Source organism: Periophthalmus magnuspinnatus, chromosome 19 (genome assembly GCF_009829125.3).
Source record: "Periophthalmus magnuspinnatus isolate fPerMag1 chromosome 19, fPerMag1.2.pri, whole genome shotgun sequence".
NCBI lineage: Eukaryota > Metazoa > Chordata > Actinopteri > Gobiiformes > Gobiidae > Periophthalmus > Periophthalmus magnuspinnatus.
The window spans coordinates 11538600-11560893 of NC_047144.1; the positions used below are offsets into that span (position 1 = coordinate 11538600).

The 22294-nt window shown below is 36.8% G+C and overlaps 2 protein-coding genes across 2 annotated transcripts in view; one reads left to right on the forward strand and one right to left on the reverse strand.

The window, feature by feature from the left end:
• cdk5rap3 (CDK5 regulatory subunit associated protein 3) overlaps window positions 1–5743 on the reverse strand; it is a 312712-nt gene extending 306969 nt beyond the window's left edge. The window contains exon 1 of the mRNA XM_055229433.1: window positions 5736–5743. The gene's annotated coding sequence lies outside the window, so the exon portion shown is untranslated. The remainder of the gene's footprint in view (window positions 1–5735) is intronic.
• LOC117387087 (vesicle-fusing ATPase-like) lies at window positions 173–20929 on the forward strand. Its single transcript, XM_033984486.2, has 22 exons — window positions 173–281; window positions 2381–2463; window positions 2932–3028; window positions 4273–4312; window positions 5393–5559; window positions 5940–6047; window positions 6862–6937; window positions 7412–7567; window positions 11357–11556; window positions 13888–14053; window positions 14177–14251; window positions 14352–14539; window positions 15165–15260; window positions 15384–15540; window positions 15651–15784; window positions 15869–15935; window positions 16014–16093; window positions 17102–17236; window positions 17707–17820; window positions 19833–19888; window positions 20022–20086; window positions 20709–20929. Exons 1-21 carry the CDS (start codon window positions 270–272, stop codon window positions 20041–20043), a joined length of 2229 nt encoding a protein of 742 aa, XP_033840377.1. The 5' UTR covers window positions 173–269; the 3' UTR covers window positions 20044–20086; window positions 20709–20929.
• Window positions 20930–22294: the final 1365 nt, after the last annotated feature.

Genomic DNA, 22294 nt, shown 5'->3' on the forward strand with positions numbered 1-22294 from the left:
CCAAAAGTAAAATCTGTCAACTGGACAAAAAGTTGTATGAGTGAAGAAGTTTCGCTGCTCATCCAAGCTGCTTCCTCAGTTCTAGTGAATAAACAAAAAATTCCAACGTCAGCCTTTAAGACCCAAAAAGTGTGAAAGGCACGAGACGTGTACGTAATGACGTGTTCACAGGAGGTCCCGCCCACTTCCAGCTTTCCTCATTTCCAGCTCCTGTCAGCGGATCGTACATGGTGAAGTGAACTTGAGCGAAAGCAGATAAAAGCGAAAGGATGGCCGCTAGGGTAAGGGAAAACTACTACAAACTTACTCTGCGACATTTTTAGATTATCCTATTGTACAAGTGCTCCTGTTTGGGCAGAGAAAAGGGCAGTTGTGGCAGTTCGTTGTAGCCAGCACAACAGTAGCCTGTGTGGCAGATTCAGTTGTCATTCAAAACGTCGTAATCAGCCCCGGAAGAAGAAAAGGGCATCCCATGACCGGCTGCTAGCATAAAAAAAACAACAAATCTCCTCTTTTATTGACATTTTATAAGATATTTACTTGAAAAAGCATGTGTTTGCATAAGTGATAGCTCCTGTTTTCACATTTCACATAATGACACAATGCAACCCCATGTTTTTGCAAGCTAAGCTAAAGCCAATGAAAGCAAAATGAAGGAAGTTTACAGCACAGCACTGCCAACGTCATCTTCTTTTTGCAATATAAACAAACTCCATTGAAATGAGCTATGCAAAATAATCAGCAGGGTAACCTTCACTGAGCTGCATACATTATAAACACACAGACAACTTAGTGCAAACAAAGTAATACATTATAAAGTGATATTAAAGTGATGAGTAGATGTGAGTGTCTAGTCTGCCTTTTTTCTAAACAAGTATACATGGATTTCACTTTTTTTTTTAATTCAATTTAATTAATTTATTTATTTTTACAATACTGTTCTACATTGCTAGCACTGACCCATAACCCCACAATGTTAATAGTAATAAGTAGGTATAGTCCTTTATTTATCATTTATATTTAGGGCTGGGAATCATACGGTCCCTCAGAATTTCATATGATACACAATGGTGACAGTATTAGTTGGTGGTCTGATCCTGCTCTCAATGTGAACATCCTTGGTTGAATGGTCAGATCCACTCACCCAGATGTTGGTGGTGAGATTACAGCTTCCACAGATGAATGCTGTTGTGTCCTTGGTTCTGTGTACACTGGTGTATGAATGTGTGTGTGAATGGGTGAGTGGTTTCTTGATATAAAGTGCTTTGAAAGCCTTGAAGGTGGAAAAGTGCAATACAAAACTGACACTTGACTAATTTTTTTTTTTTTTTTTTTTTTTTTTTTTTACAGCAAAGTAAGTTTATGTTGATCTTCTACCTGCACAAATGTAATATGAAATGCACTGACTTTAACCATCAAAACTGTGAATATGTCAAATGTATTACATAAACCAGTTTCTTTCCACTAAAAATGCAAGAAAATTGTAGTGCTGTCATAAAATAATTGATGAAAAAATACCAAAAAAATACCCATGGCAGTATATTGATAGAGCAAACCACAGTAACCATAATGTATCACCAAATTAGCATCCTTATATAGATATTTCAGTATTTTTGCACACCTGCAGTAATTTGCATTAAAAATATACAACACAATGGCAAGTCAGTTGTGTCTAGCGACGAGTATTGTATAAAATGCTTTAGTAAGCATTCAGCAGGGTCCTGGAGAAACTCATTATGAAGCGGTCCTAAAGGTACAGACCAGAGACTTCACACATAATGACGTCTCCATAGGAAAAATAATGAGAGATAGATCATGTCTGTTCAGTTCAATTACTTCATTTCCCGAGGGGCAATTAAAAGGCACAGAGAGTAGCAGAGTTCATAGTGTACTGTACATAAATCAATCACATACCATCCATCCATACCATAGAATATACTGTGTGTATACTGCATGTATGTAACCTAAAGTGAGTTGTTTATTCATTAAATAATTGATTCTTCAACGAAAGTAGCTCAGTTGAGTGTTTGTCCACTGATGCAAAGGTTTAGAGGTTCAAATCCTGCTCTTAACATAAACATCATTGGTGGTGTCAGCCGCTGTGTCCTTGGGCAAGACACTTAACCTTGTCTGCGTACACTGGTGTATGAATGTGTGTGTGAATGGGTGAGTGGTTTCTTGATGTAAAGCTTTTTGAGTGCCTTGAATTTGGAAAAGCGCTATATAAAATGTATCCATGATCATTTACCATTTTTAAATCTGAGTTAATCTAGTTGTTGGTAGTTATTCTCCACTGAACATGTAATCCACAACTTTAATGTTCTGGCTGCTTTTTGCATTATTTTAAATCATGTACATTTTCTTCTTTGTTCATTTACAGATTATGCAAGTGGCTAAATGCCCGACTGATGAACTTTCACTGACAAACTGTGCGGTCATCAATGAAAAGGAGCAGTTAGACCAGTGAGTGTCACAATAATAAAATATAAAGAAGGAACAAATACATTCTTGAGACGTTGACATTTATTTTAAAGGTGCACTATGTCACTTTTCCAGTGGGCGGTCTGCCACCGAGTTGATATCTTAGTGAGATCTTATTGCTTTGTCTGGAAAGTTCCACAGTGACATTTTTCTGTTTCCATCGAAACTAACTTACAGGTCAAATCTGTGGATAGGCAAGCCTCCTCATAGCATGAATGCATGTTTTTAAATGTGTGTTTTAAGCAATAAAACACCTGTAATTGAATAAATGCAAGACCGATAATTTTAATATGACCTGTGGTGCACTCTTGTCAAAGCAATGACATCTCCATACAAACTAGAACATAGCGCCCTCTTCCAGAGAAGTTGCATAGTGCTCCTTGTAGGTGAACAATTGATTTAAACGTCTCAAAATCCAAGATTGTGCATTAACTTGTATTCTTGTTTCAGACATGTGAATGTTCGTAATGGTGCCTGCAGTTTTGTGTTCAGCTTGAGGAAACATCCGGGTGTGCCTCCTGGGTCTATTGGCTTCAGTTTGCCTCAGGTCTGGTTTTAATCATATACAACAGTTATATTGCACTAAATGAATATTTATTTCACTTTACTAAACTTTCCCCTCACTGCCTTAACATTTGTGCTGTACTGTTGTTTTCTACTGATCTTAACTCTGGGCTTTTCGCTTGGACTGTGTGTCTCTCTGCTTTTCCTCTCACTTTACTGTCTCTGGCTTCTCTTCCTTCGTCTCCACAACAGAATCCAGGTACTACTGCAACCTCAGCAGACTGCTCTTTTTCACATCCATTTAAAATGAGCAGCAAAGTAGACTATCCAGCAGTTGCTATGGGCAGTGGTGGAACAAAGTAAAAGTACTAGAGTACTGTAGTATAAATTTTAGGTATCTGTACTTTATTAAAGTACATTTCACAGTGGATAGTTTTTCTTTTACTTCACTACATTTGAGAGATATCTATACTTTCTACTCCACTACATTTCTCAACAGAACTGAAAAGTAAAGACCTGCGCAAAAGGGTGTGGGGTTTATTTTTAACATGTTTGTAGTTTGATCAAACAAAAATATACAAATGAAAACAGCAAGAAAAACATACAGTTCAATTGTCTCTGTTGAACTTCTTTTGAAGCTTTACTAGATCTCAAAACCTGCAAGAAATACTTTTACTTTTTACTCTTTAAGTTTTAAATACGTACTCTAATAGTTTTACTTAATGTAAAAGTATCACATGAACAAAATTTACTTGAGTATTGTTTTGCCTCTGCTGTCTGTACTTTACTTAAGTAACACAGATGAGTACTTTTTCCACCATCGGCTATGAAACTGTAAACTTCATTCACTAAATATCATTGTGTCATTTTAAATTTCTCACATCCTTTGAACTATTCAGTATTCAGCACAATTTGACCCAAACAAGCTGTGGTCATTTCACACTTAGATTTAGACAAACCTAATACTGTATTGTTACTTTAACTATTCTTAAAAAACGAGAGAAACTGGAAAATTGATTAAAAAACTGAATATGTCATTACTGCTGCTATGGGGCGCGTTTGTGTGAAAAAAGATCATATGCAAACTGCACTGTTGCATTCTCTCTTAGGTTCATGTATAGTTTTAGCCTCTAGACTTTTTTGTCAACTCGTTTCATTTTTCAAACTTTGACTAATTTGAAGCTTTTTGCTACAGATATTTGATTGTTGTTGATCATTTCCCTTGATTTTGATTTTATATTTGAATAGTAAAGCAGAATTATGACACTGTTGTGTGTTTGTTGACAGAGAAAATGGGCAGGACTCTCAATTGGACAAGAGGTAGAAGGTAAGATACAGTATATACATGTGATGGTGTAGTACATGGTTAGAAATACAGTTGAGGTCAAGGGTGTTTTGAGTTATTATTACAAAAAAAATATTGTTGAAATTTTTAGCACGTATTTATAGGTTTCTTCCTGTTTATAGGCACCATTTTGAGTACTTTTGACCAGAAAGATGCAAAAGACATAGTATTTTGAATTGTTATTTTCTATGGCAACACTGATAATGTTCACTCTGAAACCCGTGGATAGTAAAAAGGGGGACAAATAGCACAAAAAGACTTAAAAAAACTAGATTAAAAAAAACAAAAAAACAAAATATACAATAGTCTACAGTTGTCATGTTGATAAAGTAGCACCCTAATGTTACCAGTAGGTGGCAGCATTGCACATCTGCCTGCGACGTTTACCCAGCATCCAAAACAGGACTTACTTTTTGATTGACACTTGGTAGTAGACTCCGTCAGGCCACATGCCCACACTACCGAAACTATTGTAAAAATCCAAAATAAAGAATCATATTGTGAAGATCTTAAATGCCTTCTACTGAATACAATGTGGTACAATCAACTAAGCATTACCTGAAGATAAAAGTAACCATGGGAACACCCTGTCGGCTCTTGTTTTAAACATACTGGACAACATTACATTGCATTAGTTATTTAAAGGGAGTTCCTCTCATGGCTTTGGTTGATAAGATCTGTGATAATGCTTATTAAATGTTTGTTCTTAAAAATGTCATATCTTTTTCAAATTTTATATTGAATCCACTGACACCAATAATTAATGTAATTTACTGTTTTGTTACTCAAGTGAATTATCCAATTAAAAAAGAGTGACTTTGCCAGATGTTACGACTAAAACATTTGCAATTCAAAAGATCTCTCTATAGTATATGTCCCAAGTATACATAAGTTTCAGAATGATAATCGCGATGGCAACTGTACTCATTTCTTAACAGTTTAAATGTTGCATATAACCGAAAGCTAATTCTCCAAGGTTCAGTTGTGATTGTATATAGTCATTTTTATACAGTGCATTTTACAGCCGTTCACTATACATACGTTGTTTCTATTTCTTTCTAGTGTCAAACTACCGGTTTGACAAGTCCAAACAGTGTATCAGCTCAATGACAATGGAAATCGACTTCCTACAAAAGAAGAACGTTGACAGTAATCCCTACGACACTGACAAAATGAACGCTGAATTTGTACAACATTTCAACAACCAGGCCTTCAGCGTTGGCCAGCAGGTATCAGTCCTGTTATTTTAAATTCAGATATGTATTACGTTTTTCATATTAAATAAACAAGAAACAAAACACATTTATTAAACATAATTAAATTAACATAAAGACACATGGACATATAGACAGTTAGACCGTTGCAGGCAAATACAAGCAAAAACCATCCCATGGCCCAAAGCACCGTCCTTCATTCTCTCCTTTTCAGTCTAAGAGGATTTGGTTCTTTTTCTCCCTTTGTTCTTATCAAATCTATTTATTTATCTCTTAGCTTGACACAGGTTTGTTATCAGTCCATTCATGATCAATTAGATTTAGTCTCATTACATTATTGTTCAAATGTGATCTGTTTTTGCTTTCTATAACTGTATGTTTGCTGTTTTTTGCAGTTGGTGTTTAATTATTGTGACAAGCTGTTTAACCTAAATATTAAAGATATGGAGGCTATGGACCCTAGCATCCTCAAAGGCAAAAAAGGTTCGGGAGACAAGCAGAAGGTATGAATTTCTAATAGGGCTTGGCAAAACATCGATTACTCGAATATGAAGTTCATATCAATTTGTTTGGAAGAAAATCAATTTTTATTTTCCCCCACATGGAAATTACTGAAAATGCAAGAAAGATAAATGGGGACAGCACTGACAAAACTCTATCAGTGAGGTCAAATTAAATGTTGGGGGGGGGGGGGGGGGGGGGGGATATATTTAATTCAAGGTTTTCCCAATGGCCACTGGGTTAAATATGATCATCAAATACAATCTTTTGACTATTTTCTGTAGGTGCAGAACATTTTTAGTGGAGAGGGGGAAAAAAATAAAATCTAATTCAAATTACTCAAGAAAAAGTATCACATGAAAGAACTGACTTACGTAAAAGTATTTAAGTATCCGTTTAAAAATGTACTTCAATAAATTTACACTTGAATAAAGTACTTTTACTTTTTACTCTTGAAGTGTTAAATATAGTGATATTGATTCAAAAATGATACATATTTTGGTAAACAGTAGCAATACAAACCAATTTCCTCTGAATTTTGTGTATTTATTTTTATTTGCTCAAAGCTGAAGCTTGAACTCAAAAACTTTGGTCAAGATGTTACCACGAACATGGTAAAAATGAACCCTCAAATCATAGTGAAGTAAAAGTATCCACTGTAAAATGTACTTAAGTAGAATTTTTAGGAATTTTTACTTTACTTAAGTACAGTACTTTACTACCTTCCACCACTGCTTATAATACATTTTGGATTAGCAAGTATTTTGGCATTCATTGGGAATGTGTATTGTCAGTGATGTTTTTCTTTATTTTTAGATCGACATTGGTTTGTTGATTGGAAACAGCCAGGTGATATTTGAGAAGTCAGAAACCTCTTCAGTAACACTAACTGGTGAGTATGTTGCTAATTTGCTAATCGTTGCTAGCTTAATTGTTCATCAGTTTGTTGGCAATAATAATTGTTGTTGGCAAGTAGCTGGAGCCTTTATGAGCTCGTGTAATGAACTGGCTACTCATTAGGTTCCCATGGAGATTGAATTTGAGACTTTATTATTGTCTTAAAGTGCATGTTTCTCCATTGAAATCATCAAACTAAAGAGTCAACATTGCCACAAGTATTAATAGTCATTGTAAACCGTTGGAAACGAAAAACAATGTGAGGTTTACTTACTGTAGTACTTCACAAATACCACAAGAGGGGGCGCTTTCTTTTTATTTTGTACTTGGACTAATCCAACCAACACTGAATTTTTACATTATTGTAGAAGCAATAAGGTTGTTAAAACCACATCAGTTTAACTTACTTAAAATGTATTTATTTATTCATTCAGTCAATCAATTTATCTATCACTGTTTGAGTTTTCAGGTAGATCAAGAACACGCGAGTCTCGACAGTCTATCATCAGCCCAGACTGGAACTTTGAGGAGATGGGAATCGGGGGTCTGGACAAAGAATTTTCAGATATATTTCGTCGAGCATTTGCCTCCCGTGTGTTTCCCCCGGAAATCGTAGAACAAATGGGTGAGTTTTGCCTTCCTCAGTATGGCATTAAAATATATTTATCTTGCATTTATTCAATTACAATTACCGGTACATTTTTTTGCTACATTTTAGTGCTCCACTGTGTTTTTAAACTCCATACACCGTCGCTAGAATCATTTGGATAATTTCAGCTCTGGAATTGGAAATCTCTACTGAACTAAAGATAAAAGATAGTTGTTAAAAACTTTAAACTACTTCTGCCATGACATCACACGGTGGAACAGAGCAGAGTGTTACACAAACACGTGTGAATGAAACAAAACACAACTCCTCCCTCCCTTGACTTATAACATGGCAATTTTGTTTTGTTTGTTTAGTATGGGACATTTAAAGTTACTTCCACTTTTGATAGACACTGGTTACTGTAGTTTAGGAACACCTCACAAGGACTAGCCCTGTACATTTTAATATTGTCCATGGTTCACCTGGTGCTAAACAGTTTAACATCATTACATCATAATCCATATAAAATCAAAAGTTGTATAATGTTGTGTGTTCAGAATAGAGCTGCACAGTATGCTGCATGGAACTTAAAGTTGTCATGTTAGTTGGCACAATTATTAAATTACATTAGCTGCAGTTATTTAGATATTGGAATGTCTTCTGCGATGAGCAAAAAAATCCTGTCTTTTTTATCAATGTAAATCTTCTTGTGCCTGTAGTTTAGACCTCTACAAACATTTTGAAATGCAGTCTTGTCTCAAATGTTAATGCTCCCAGAGTTTTTTTTATCAAAATCGTCCAGTTCTAGTTCAGAATCACAAACCCCTTTAAAGAGGCTAATGTGTAAATTTGTAACAGGAGAGGAAGAATGCTGTAAATCACTAATAACTCGAGCTTTCAAATTAAGTCTCACTTAAATAACCCAAAATATAAACTACAGTACTTACCATTGTGGCTAATTTCAGTGAGAAATGTCTTAGCCTGAATCAGCAAACTTTGGTTCAATAACGCCCTTGTTGGTTTGGCTCAGAGCGATCCCTGTACACACATATTAATTACAATGTGTCAACTGTCAGATTATTTTGAAGAGGGCAGTGACAAACAATAATAAAGGTCTAGTAATCTCATTGAGTCAGACTTCTTTGGAATTTTTAATCTGCGCAATCCATTTCTTGTAAAAACCTGTCGAGTAGAGCAGAGCAATTTCTGGAATATATTTAATTAATTTTTTTTCTATCTGACACGTATTGCAGTTAGTTATTAGATTTGGGCTTTATTTAAAAAAGGAAAAAAAGATTTATTTCATATGCATTTTTAACATTGTAAACAAGACTGACATATGAACAGCTAAACTAAAACAAGAATCATATGCATTTCAGAACATTTTTGTGTAGGCCTAAATTATCATTATACAACTCCATGAAGATCTTTTCATGTAGGGGACATTAAAGATCCTACATTACACAAAATGGATTCTTGTGAGCTTTGTGCCATGTTATACTGTTGTTACCTCATCAAAAATGTATCCGGAGTTGTGTTTTGTTTCATTCACACATTTTTGAGTCATCCTGCATTATTAGTCTCTCTACATCTGCAAAGCTCAAAATGCTCTGTTCCACCTCGTGATGTCATGAAGCGGTAGTTTCCAATTTAAAAGTTAGACAGCTTTTACCTTTTGTTCAGTAGAGATTTGCAAGTCCAGGGCTGAAATTATCCAAATGATTCTAGTGAAGGTGCATAGAGTTTAAAAACACAGTGGAGCACTTCCTGTTTTTTCACATGACATCACAAGGTTGAGTGTTTTTTGTTTGAGAGAAGAGAAAAATATGCAGAGTTTGTGTGTTAAACATGTGCAAATGAAATGGAACAAAGCTCCAAGTCTATTTGTGATGAGGAAACAACATTATAACACAGATGAGAAAATAGCGTAATATAGGCCCTTTTAAACAATAGTAATTTATCCATTGAGTCATTTCAAATGAGTGATAACTATTTGAGCTATCCGAGCTCTGAACAAACTCGTCATTTAAAGCTAGCTGCAGCTTGAGGCCTGTAGCGGTGTCCAGCAGGGTGAAAGGTGATCTTTGACCTTTGTTTATATATAGAGAGCAGCCTGTGGCCCTGACCAGCTGCCCACTGTAATGAGATATGTGATTGTGCATCAAGCTAAAGGGAAAGTTACATACAACTGGCTTCAACATTTACAACATTAATTTTTTAATTAAAACTGCCCCCAAAATGTAGTAACTTCTCTTCATCTCTGTGTTGAAAATATCATGTCATCTTTATTTGACTGATTGAAATAGTTATAGTGATTAGAGGCTTTTGTATTTGTAGATTATGTTCAGAATCTTGATGGGGGCAACAATATTATTGGTTGGTTGGAGGTTTGAATCCTGCTCTGATATAAACATCATCGGTTTAGCGATCAGATCCACTGACCCACAGGTTGCCGATATGATTCCAGCTCGCAAAAATTAATACTGCCGTTATGTCTTTGGGCAAGACACTTAACCCCCCTCGCCCCGTACACCGGCGTATGAATGTGTGTGTGAGTGGATGAGTGGTTTCTTGATGTAAAGCACTTTGACTGCCTTGAAGGTGAAGAAGCGCTATATAAAAATGTGTTCTGAAAGATTTCTGATAGATTTACTTTTTTATTTTGTATTCAGAATCTATGTAAAATACCTTTTAGTACCTTTTTTTTTTTTTTTTTATTAAACTGTTTTATCACATTATTGGCCTAGAATAGATGAATAGATCATATTATTTTTTTGAAGAACTTTTGTACCTCTTCTGGAAAACTAAATTCCATTTTCCTAACTTGGACTTCTTTACCTGTTTTCTTTTCCCACACACACCTGTCGGCTGGACACTTCTCCTTCGTCACGCCCAAATGGCAGTTCAGATGGTTATCTGTCTCCTCTCAATTAGTTTAGCTAAATGTCATTAAACAGGTGCAAAAGGCCAGTGACAAGACTGACTGTAAACTGAGGAACTTCAGGGAGCACTACAGGCGAATTGCCATAGTGGAGTTCAGCTTAATTGTCCTGAAGGGGGACAAAAGTGTGTGTTTATGTTTTTGAAGATTTAATTACAACATCAACCGAGGTCATGTTTTAAATAATTTGCACCTCAAGGTTTTTGAAGCAAATAGCATGAAGGTTTTCCTGGTTTGCAAATAAATAATACATAACAGCGCATTCTTATAATCACAGACACTAACACAGGAATAAAAAGCTCTGTGTACAGCCGCAAGCTAGCTAGCTCATTGTGTCTCTAACAAACAAATTGAAAAACATAAAATAAAAATAAAAATAATACATTCAAGTACATTCAAATAAAGATGACCCAATTATTTTTATATGTCGAATAATTCAGTTTGTTGTGTTATTTTAATATTTATTATTCCTCAAAATTGTCCTCCGGTGAAGTATTTATTTTATTTTGTGTGGTTTTTAATACGTTGTCAGTGATGTTGCCAGGCGCTATTGTGCACAGAGGCTGAAAGTTAATCTCTTTGCCATGTAAAAAAACTACAAAATTATGCACAATAAATACATTATTTTGTGTTTTTAAATTTATTTTTTCGATTCGATTTATTGAAAATTGACTTTGCAGGAGACAATATTACATGCTAATCCTGAATTGTGCCAATCACAAAATCAGAAACAGAAACATTCCCATAAAAGCTAACATTATCAGCAGAAATAACAATATAATAAAAGTAAACGGTTTAAGAATAATACAATATTTAATTTCATTGAAAAGTTCTGCATGTGTTTATAACGTCGGATAATAAAAAACTATATCGTTTGTATCCAGGTGGCAAACATGTAAAGGGCATCCTGCTGTATGGACCCCCTGGCTGTGGTAAAACTCTGATGGCGCGGCAGATCGGCAAAATGCTAAAAGCTCGAGAGCCCAAGATTGTCAACGGCCCCGAAATCCTCAACAAGTACGTGGGCGAGTCCGAGGCCAACATTCGCAAACTGTTCGCAGATGCAGAAGACGAGCAGAAAAGAGTGAGTAAACAGATGTTATCAATAATCCTCAATAACTATAATTTAGGGATCAGTTTTATAATAGATGTTTTGTGCTAGATTAGAGTCAAATGTTGTATAGATCAATGCAGGTAAAATATTTCAATTTAAGTAATAGTAATCAGGGCTTTTCAGATTCTACCAGATGGAAGGGCAAGAGAAAATTTGTGTAAAACTGTCAAAACTCTCAAAATTCTCAAAACCTTGCCAGATTTCCTTTAGTCAGGTGATCGCCCCCAGTGGTGGCTGAAGTACTCAGTTTTGCTACTTACGTAAAAGTACAGATACGGGAGCAAAAAAAATATCACATGAAAAAAATCTATTTTCTAAAGTCTACTAAAAGTAATGAAGTACCCCTTTAAAAATGTACTTAAAGGGTAAAAAGTATTTTGCGCAGATTTTGAGGTCTTATAAAACGTCAAATATAAAGGTTTGTGCTGAAATTTAATTGATCGCTTTTCCTAGCTGTTTTTATTAATATACTTTTGTTTGCTCAAACTACAAGTGTGTTCAAAATAAACCTTCAGCCTTTTCAGCAGGTCCAAGACAATGATAAAAAAATACTTTTATTTTTCAGTCCAGTTCAAAAATGTAGTGGAGTAGAAAGTAAGATACCTGCGCTCAAATATAGTAAAGTAAAAGTATTCACTTTAAAATATACTTAAGTAAAGTACAGATAAATAAAATTTATACTCAAGTACAGTACTTTACTACTTTTACTTTGTTACGTTCCACCACTGGTCACCCCAAACTAAATGTGTAAGCTATGGCCAGTATAGTCTATACAATGTATTTTGCCAAATAGACCCAATACACAATTATTCATAGATTTCTGTTTATTAGTGCATTTTGAGAACTTTTTACAATTGACAAAGATGAACTGTTCAACTGTTGTTTTGAATGACAACTGTACAAATTTTTCATCACTCTGATATAGGGATAAAAAGGATAGACAATAATAATAATAATCACCAACAAAGATAATGGCCTTGTATCACCAGAATGTGCAGAAAAAACTCCTTTTCCATGACGATCTCTTCTAGATCAGTGTTGTTTCCACTTATTAAGTACAATACTGTACAGCTGTTTAGATATGGAACCTGTTCATAATATTAAAATTATAATTATTCATATCCAGAACATTTTCAGCTGTCAGTAACTTTCATTATTATCGTGATATAATTGTTAATTGCAATTATTTTGCCCATGATAATCCTCACACCAAATCAATATCCTAATATGCCTACTCTGATACTGATGGATATAATTAGACTGTATAATCTTACTGGAAAATCCTATTTGAATCACATGACCAATTCTTAAAAAACTAATTCCTCTGACTGAGAGATCTACCCTTTAACCAGACAGAACTGTAATAACTAAAACGTGTGTGAATGAGTGGGATTGCAGAGGGGCAGTTTTCACATTGACTCCAAGCAGGACTTTTAGTGGGGTCTCACTCTTCACCACCTAATGAGGGTCTGTCTGTGCCCTGACCCCCCTGTGAACGCTGCACTCGGCTCCACACCTGCTTTAAATGCTACGTCTCAGACTCCAGGGCAGACTGACAGGGCAGGAGATGGACCGATACCCCCACCCACACCCTCCACTCCTCTATTTTTCACTTCATATGTTGTATAGATTTGCACTGATAAATCTATCCATGAGTTGCAAAATGATAATAAACAGGACCCATAGCAATGAACAATTCAAAACAAAATATTACGTCTTTTAAATGGGGAAAAGTCCTCAACATGCTGCATATAACAGGAAGCCAAAACTCATGATATAAACTTTAGTTTAGGGACCACATATTAATGACTAAGTAGTAGTAATAAGCAGGCATAGTGATATTATGGAATATGTCGAATTCTAAGCTTCATAAATGCTTTGTTTTGTTGCAGCAACAGCTAAAAAAACAGAGGGAACAACTACATAGACAATGATCTTTTGTTCCATTTCAGTGGAGACAGTATGAAGAAATAACTGTTATAAAGAACTTTTCTATCTTAATTCTTTGGGATATGGCAGTAATACAGCACCAAAAGCTTATCAAGGCTTTTTAAAAGGAAAAAGTAGCATTTCTTCACTACTGTTAGCATCTCCACAATATTGCAATAAAGATTTGCATTTCGTTACATCCATAATAATTATTATTACAAGCTTTATAAACATTACTCAAGGTGCACTATGTAGCGAGGAGGATACCCCACCTGCTTGTCTCCATGAAGATGTCAATGCATTTATGTGATCCCTAAATTAAAGTGTTACCAAAATGTAATTTAAATATCAAATCGTGTCTGTGTCCAACAGCTTGGTGCTAACAGCGGTCTCCATATTATAATATTTGATGAGATAGATGCCATCTGTAAGCAGCGAGGCAGCATGGCGGGCAGCACAGGGGTCCACGACACTGTGGTCAACCAGCTGCTGTCCAAGATTGATGGAGTGGAACAGCTCAATAATATCCTTGTCATAGGTATGATCAGCATACATGTCTCTGCACAATATTTGCACTACACTTTACTATATCTGTCATACACATAAAGTCAAATCTCTGACAATCTGCAGTCCTCACTATCTATACATCTGTTTCTCACAGGAATGACCAACAGGCCTGACCTTATAGATGAGGCCCTGCTCCGTCCCGGGAGGCTGGAGGTGAAGATGGAGATAGGTGAGCACGAAAGAATGTTCCAAACTATTGATCCAGTGTTCAGACCACTCATTACCTATAGCTGCAAAGTTTTATAAGTCATATGCCTGGTCTCACGCAGGATTACCTGATGAGAATGGCCGTGTTCAGATCCTTAACATCCACACTGCAAAGATGCGGCAGCACAAACTGTTGGGAGCTGATGTGGACATTCAGGAGTTGGCCATAGAAACCAAAAACTTCAGTGGTGCAGAGTTAGAGGGTTTGGTGAGAGCTGCTCAGTCCACTGCCATGAACAAGCACATCAAGGTAAGAGCGAAAGCCAAATGTGGACCACTTACCCCACAAACGTCCTGTTTCCTCCTTTTTGACAGCGTACACACAGTCCCTTTAAACCTGCATATTTATGTACGTATTTGGTGCCTGTCATTGTTAGGAAGGTAACGTGATTTAATTTGTCACGTGGTGCCTGTATCAGTATTTGATATGAAGTAAACTCCAAACTATTGTAGATATTACTGTGTTGTTGTGGGCCACACACCTGGTGGGCACTGGCTCCTGTGCCAGGGAGAAGAGCCACCCAGGTGCCCGGAGAACAGAGGGGCGTGTATGCCCCTTGTAAGGTGTTTTATCAGGTGTGTGGGTCCAGGTCCACACAGCTCTAGAGGGCACACAGATAAGGTGAAGCTCTCTTGTGTTAAGTGCTGTGCCCTGTGCACTGTTATTGGAGGGTGATGATATGTGATGGACAGGGTCTGACTCAAGGCTGAATGTGGTGACGTTGTTCCTGTTTGACCTTTCTGCTCTGAGGGACCACATTGTCCTCAGACACATTTAAAACTACACCACATGATGGAATGACCCGCGGTCACTGAGTTCACTCACTAATGAAAGTAACTTGTGATTGATCGACCTGACTTTGTTTGTTTGTTAGGCCAGCAGCACAGTGGAGGTGGACACAGACACTGCAGAGAAACTACAGGTCTCCAGAATGGACTTTATGGGCTCACTAAACAATGATATCAAACCTGTAAGTAACACTGAAGCACTGATCTCATACATGTGAAATACACTCGCAATTTAACACAACAAACTATAAGATAATGTGTATCCAAGCACTCTGGCAATCAAATATGCATACTTAAACCTTCAGGCATTTGGTACCAACCAAGAGGACTATGCGAGCTACATCATGAATGGGATTGTTGTGTGGGGAGACCTTGTGTCTGCGGTCTTAAAGAAGGGCAAGCTTCTGGTGAAGCAGACACAAAACAACCAGCGCACTCCTCTGGTCTCTGTGCTGCTGGAAGGTAACACACAAACTTTAGGACACACATGCAGGAGGCTTACTGTTCTGCTGGTCAAACAAATTATTAAAAAGATTTTCTTAATTATTTTGTTTATATGTATATTTTTACAGGCTCACCTAACAGTGGTAAAACCGCCCTGGCAGCTAAAATATCAGAAGAGTCAGAGTTCCCCTTTATAAAGATCTGTGCTCCAGACAAGATGATTGGACACTCTGAGATTGCAAAATGCCAGGCCATCAAAAAGGTAAAAGTTCTCCCCCCAAAATAAGAGTAATATTTTCAGTCAAATCAAAATGAAAAGATGTTTTCTATGTTCTCCATGTTCTAGATCTTTGACGATGCCTACAAATCCCAGCTGAGCTGTGTAGTTGTGGATGATATTGAACGTTTGCTGGGTAAATAATCCATTTTCACTGCACTTGTCATTTTCAATTTTGATTTCATTGATTGAAGTTCATATTGTTGTTCTTTAGACTACGTACCCATTGGCCCCCGTTTTTCAAACTTGGTGCTTCAAGCATTACTGGTCCTACTGAAGAAACCCCCACCAAAGGTACACAAACTATTTGTACCCTTCTCATTGTAATTTTGCTAGTCCTTTGGTTGCAAAAAAGAGGGCATCCGATCTTATGGGTGCCAATGCGACGTGTTTTTGGCTTTTGGCTGCTACTGGCATGTGTGAACAACTGTGCAAGTGTATGGTTATTAGCAAGTGTTTTGGTCCAGGCCTGTTTTGCTCCAGTGAATGGTGGAGCTTGAGTCCCATTTCTCATAGTTTCTTTGGTTGTAGTTTGTGTGTGTGTCCAAAAGGGTGCCTTTAACCTACTTCTGTTGTTAATAGGATGTGAATGAGAGTATAGCCCACTATATGGCTGCATGTGCATGAGAAGTGGCGCAGGGCCGGCGGCTGAATGCCTGGCTGCAGCGCTCCTCTGGGGGTGTAAAGCTCCAGGCCCAGCGGGGTGCCTGGGCTGGGGGAGGCCAGGGGAGACTCCAGGGGGGAGGCGGGGGGAGTCCAGGCGAAAGGCAGGGGGAGTCCAGGGGGGAGGCAGGGGGAGTCCAGGGGGGAGTCCAGAGGGGAGGCAGGGGGAGTCCAGGGGGGAGACTGAGGGGGGCACCAGGAGAAAGGACTCTGTGAGAGAGCCTGGACCTGGCAGCCTGTGTGGCACCTCATCTGCATGCAGCATCACAACCCCCACGCCATGGGAGGGCAGCAGCCACCATAATCCCCCTGTCCTCTGCTCCTCCGTCTTCTGCTGCTTAAGTCCTGTTCAGATCCATCTTAGTCCAGCTACAAAGCTCCAGCTATTCTTCAACACTCCATTTAGTCACTGCTCTCCCTCCTCTCTAGAGTTTCAAATACTTGTGAAGTTGTTTCCACCAATTTTTGTATAATTATTACATCATCATCATTACCTCCACTAAATGCCACCTTTGTGCTTGTTTTAGTGCGTGCCATATATTATAAGTTCTAAAAATGAATAAGTTATAGCAGCATGTATTGTTTATGATCACATTGCTTGTGCGGAATCAATCTTCAAAACTGTTTGTATTGTTTCAGGGTCGTAAGCTGCTGATAATCGGGACTACAAGTTGTAAAGATGTACTTCAGGAAATGGGAATGTTGGATGTGTTCAGTACAACCATCCACATTCCCAACATCTCCAGAGGGGAGGAGCTCGTCAAGGCACTAGAGGTAGTCTTATATAGTATTTACAGTGTGTACTGCTGAGTAAAAAGACTGTGTGGGTAAATAGTGCAGAGTTGTTTACTGTACATCCAACATTGTGTATTAGAACTGCATGACGTAAGTAAAATATTGAATTCCAATTTTTCTGTCAAGCATTGTGATTGTCTAATTAGTTTTAGTAATGGGATTTTGTTCAAAGTTCACATTTTAAACGCATCCAAGAGTAGTGACAAAAAAAAAAGAAATATGATATAATAACAAATAAAAAATCACATTTCAGAACTTATTTGTACAGTTGTAAACTACAGGGTTAACAAAGACATAATATTTAGTTGTTTGTGGAGGAAATTATGCTTAAAAAAAAACTGCAACCTTTGAGATTTGCTAATTGCGCCCATTCAAATTGCAATTTTGATTCATTTGTTCATCTTTTAGGTCCACTGTGTATTGATCTCTTGGTTTTATTTTCCCCTCAGGAGCTTGGCAGTTTCAGTGTCCAAGAGTGTGCCAGCATAGCAAAAGCATTAAAGGGTAAACCTCTGTCGATTGGAATAAAAAATTTGCTCATGCTCACAGAAATGGCTGCACAGGTATGATAACAAAATTATGATTTTAAAAAAAAAAAAAATTTTGCCACCACAACTATGATTTAGAAATTAAAGAGGCACTATGTAATTTTCGGTTCCAGAGTATGCCACCTGCTTGTCTCCATGGAAATGTTATTGCATTGCCTGAATTGTTCCACTCGTTTATTTAATTACAGGTGTTTTTATTGCTTTAACACTGCCTGGGAAAACGTGCGTTCTTACTGTGTGCGGGCTGAGACCTTACAGATCTTACAGATCTTACCTGTAACTTGGATTGTTGGTGCCACCTGCTTGTCTCCATGGTGATGGATAAATCTAATGCCATACTGTGGAACATTCCAGACAATCAAAAATATCGCTTCGGAGAAAAGCAGATAGCGTGTCTTCCCACAGAAAAGTTACATAGACCACCTTTTAAATATTTTTATATATAATTCTCAATACTTCATAATTCCTAGCACTTGATAAATTGTTTTCAACCTGAGCTAGAAGCCTTTAATCAGACATAATCTATTTGCAAAAACACATTTCATGCATTTTTCCAGAGTTCAGTGTCCTTACGTTATAAATGCAACGAGTAAACATCCATCTTCCCCGGAGCAGACACATGATCAGGTTAAAACAATACAGGGCCTCGCAACTGTGGAAACAAAAATAAGACAAAGACCCCAGGATCACTGCAGATTCTTGGCTCCTCATATGTTATTCTGTATGTGTATAAATAGGTGGTGTTAAGCCATCTAGTTTCCCCTTGTTTGAAAGCACTGGGAATTTAAGTCATTATTTTATCTGCTGAGTTGTAAATCTGATACTAATTCATGTTCCAGTTGCATTTCTTTAAAAATTTTCCCTGTGCGTGTGTATTCTCATTTGGTGTTGGGTTTAAAGCTGCGTAAAACATTGTAGAAAAACAATGAGAGTAACTTTGCACTTTTTTTTCTACTTTAAGTACCAACATATTTAAATGATTTCAAATGAATTAAATGTAGCGTATGCAGCCTGAGCCAGAGCCTTAACCTGTATAATATGTATGAACATGTCTACCTCATATCTGAGCAAACAAATAGGTGTTTAACTCAAAGGTGCACCAAGTAACTTTTCTGGTGGGGGTGTCCGTCACCTGCTTGTCTCCATAGAAACAACATCACTTTATGTGGAATGAAATGTAAACATGTCCCTCTTAAATTTACTCAGTTATTGGTGTTTTTATTGCTAGGAATATACCTTGAATCCCCCTTACAGTGAATGAGCTCGCCTCTCCACAGATCTGAATAGACCTGTCACCATAACGAACTTTGAAGTGGCATATATAGAAGATATATACGATAAACGCTAATATTGAAACTCTTTACGCCACTGACACAAAAACCCAAGAGCAGATTTAAACCACAAAAAACTATTCTAAATCTACAGTATTGTTAAAAACTCATGAGCTGTAATAAATAAACAGCAGAATGAAGCACTTTTGTTCTTAGTTTGCATCTGTAATGAGCATAGCAGTTATTAATTCAATCTTTACAGCATAAATATTATCATATAGCCAAAAAATAACCACACATTTCCAAGTCGTGCAAAGAAAAAGCACACACGATAAATATTGACCCCAAAAATATATAGTTTCATCTTTTATACGCTGAACAATAAGTCAATTGGTAATTATCATGACTAGGCCTAGATCTGAACAGTAACTTGGGAGTCATATATTGCTCCGCACACCCCGACCCTTCCACCAAAATACACGCCTTTCCTTTGAGTTTCCAGCATGCATGACTGAGCTCACGATGTGTCTGACAGCAGAGCGGTGGCTGCAGGCGGTGTACTCTGCTCTATAAGTTATTACACTGGTTGCCATTAATTTGACTTCCTCTGCCCCTCCTTAAAACCATGTCCTTTAAACTCGTACGCACACTCCTAGACATGCAGTTTCAGAACCATACTTATTTCATGTTTGTTGTGACATGAAATCCGATCTGTAACGAGCCGCCTATTACACTTTGGTTTGCCTTTTCTTTCAGATGGATCCTGAGTACAGAGTCACTAAGTTTTTAAGTCTACTAGATGAAGAACGAAGGTGAGAACTTTTGGATGCAAGCGCCTTTTCAAATGCAGTCTTTATAATTTTATAGCATGGCAAAACTACTAACTATTTTTGACGCTGTACCAAAAATAATGATTAATACACATGTTCTGTTCATTTTTTGCAGAGTTGGCTCAAATATGTTTTAGACGAAGGGGAGCCACGCCATGAAAAATATTAATTATTTTAATGGTAAGACTGTTGGCCGTTATTAGAAATGTCCTGTGGCAAGTTAAATAGTTTTGAGGGATTGCAAATTATGTTAGAATATATAAAATACTCATTCATATTTAATTGTTTTAAGCGTCAAAGTCACGCAACAGCATTTATTATATTGTAATTTAAACAAGATTAGAACACAAACGTAGCAGCATCTGTGAAGTTTTTACTGTCGTCACTCTTGCTTTTCTTTCATGTTTGTTTGTATTGTCAAGTATTTTCTACTAATACAAAATATGCATTGTTACTTCAAATCTTTGAAATACCACAGCAGCAAATAATGCAGGCTTAAGTGCGATAAAAAATGGATTATCTCTGTTTGTTCAATGTGGATTATAAAGTCAAATACAGCTGTGTCGTTTAACAAATGAATTCCCGAAATACTGTTTTTGATTCTCTAATTCTTAATGCTATATAGGTCCAACGAGTTACAGTGAACCTTTCTGCTGGATGTTTTTTTCCATTGCATGCTTTGAGTCCTATGGTATATAGTTAATGCGCTGACTAAAAATAGGCCAAGTAGACAGGTGCTCTCTTGTGGCTGCATGTCTTGTTCTGTCTCTCCTCACTTTGATTTGTCTGCTTTCACTTATAGTATCTGAGGGTCCAAAAGAAGCTGAGGAAGATGGGGAAAAAAAACAAGGTGGCAATGGTCTCATGTCCAGTTCTGTTTCCAGGCAGCCTCCACTCTATGAAGATCTTAGGATAATGTCCATTTGAAAAAAAAAAATGTTTTGAATTGATTAATGAATTATGGGTAAATATATATTTTTTCTTTTTTATATATATCTAAAACAATAAATTGCTTATTTTAGTCATGTTTTATATTCTCTTTTTGTTTTTGTCCATGTATAGTTTTTGTCAAGGGCGGGGCTAAAATCTGTATTGCTACTTTTACTGTCATTGTTAACTCTCTTATGTCTGGATTGGATTCATCATTCATGCTATAGGTGACATTTTGAGGACTTTTTCCTATTCAAAAGATATAATATTTAGTTTTAAATTGTCAGTCGCTATGGCAACACTCCTACATTTTTATCAGTCTGAAACCCATGGATGGATAAATATTTTCTGGCAAAGAATAGTTTGTTTTTACATGAAATAGCTTCTCACTATGGTAATTAATCAGGCATTTAACATGTTTATTTCTAATCCTCAAATATTCTGATCAAAATGGTGTGCAGTTTCCAAAAAGACAAGGAGACAGTTTCTTCTTCAAATATATAATCTTAGTTCAGTCATACAGATATATACATTGTATAATAAATAATATTTATAAAAACATAACATTTACGATTATAAAATAAAAAGGGAATTATTCACTTTAAAACATTTGTACAAAACTTTGGATATAGCAAAGGTTTAGGAGTTTGTGGAACATAAACTGAACACAGGAAAGCCAGGTAGAAAATTAAACAGCGCTAAGCTATGTGTCAAAGAAAGAACAGTCTAAGCTAGCAACATGTATTTGTATTGTTAAACGTAATGATCCGAGGATGGGGCTGTTGGGGCATGTTGTGTGGGAAAACCATTTTATTACTGCAATGGACCAACCTGCTTTAATCTATCCATCAGTCCATACATTTTCTTCAGTTCCCAACCAGGACTCAATATGAAGCTTACTACTGATTTATCCACATAAATAACTTAAATGTGCACTATGTAACTTTTGTGGGTGGAGGCCCAGCACCTGTTGCCTCCATATAAGTTTTAATGTTTTACCTGGAATGTTCGGCAGTATGGCATTAAACGTATGTATCTGTTTTTACTGTTAAAAAAAAAACAAGCATCTGTAGTTTGAGCAAGGTTGCCTAGATAGAAGCGTTTAATGCCATGCTGTGGAACATTCCAGGCAAAGCAATAACATCAAGACAAGCTGGTAGTGGAGCCTCCCCCAGAAAAGTTACATAGTACAACTTTAAACGCCACTCAATCTCTAAAACAAGCATTGGTCTTTTCATTCAGGCTTAACACACTATCGCTTTCCACTGTGGTTTTGTAACAATTTTGTATCTCATTAAAACACTAGAGGAAGACAGATGGGCTGGCATTTGTACCTCCGCACAACATATTACTGACCAAATTGTAACTTATTGCTTCTCCAGTATCTCCCAAGTAAAAAGAGAGTTGTTTTGGGGTTTGGTAACAGCAGTACAAGTTCATAAATCAGTCATTAAAGAC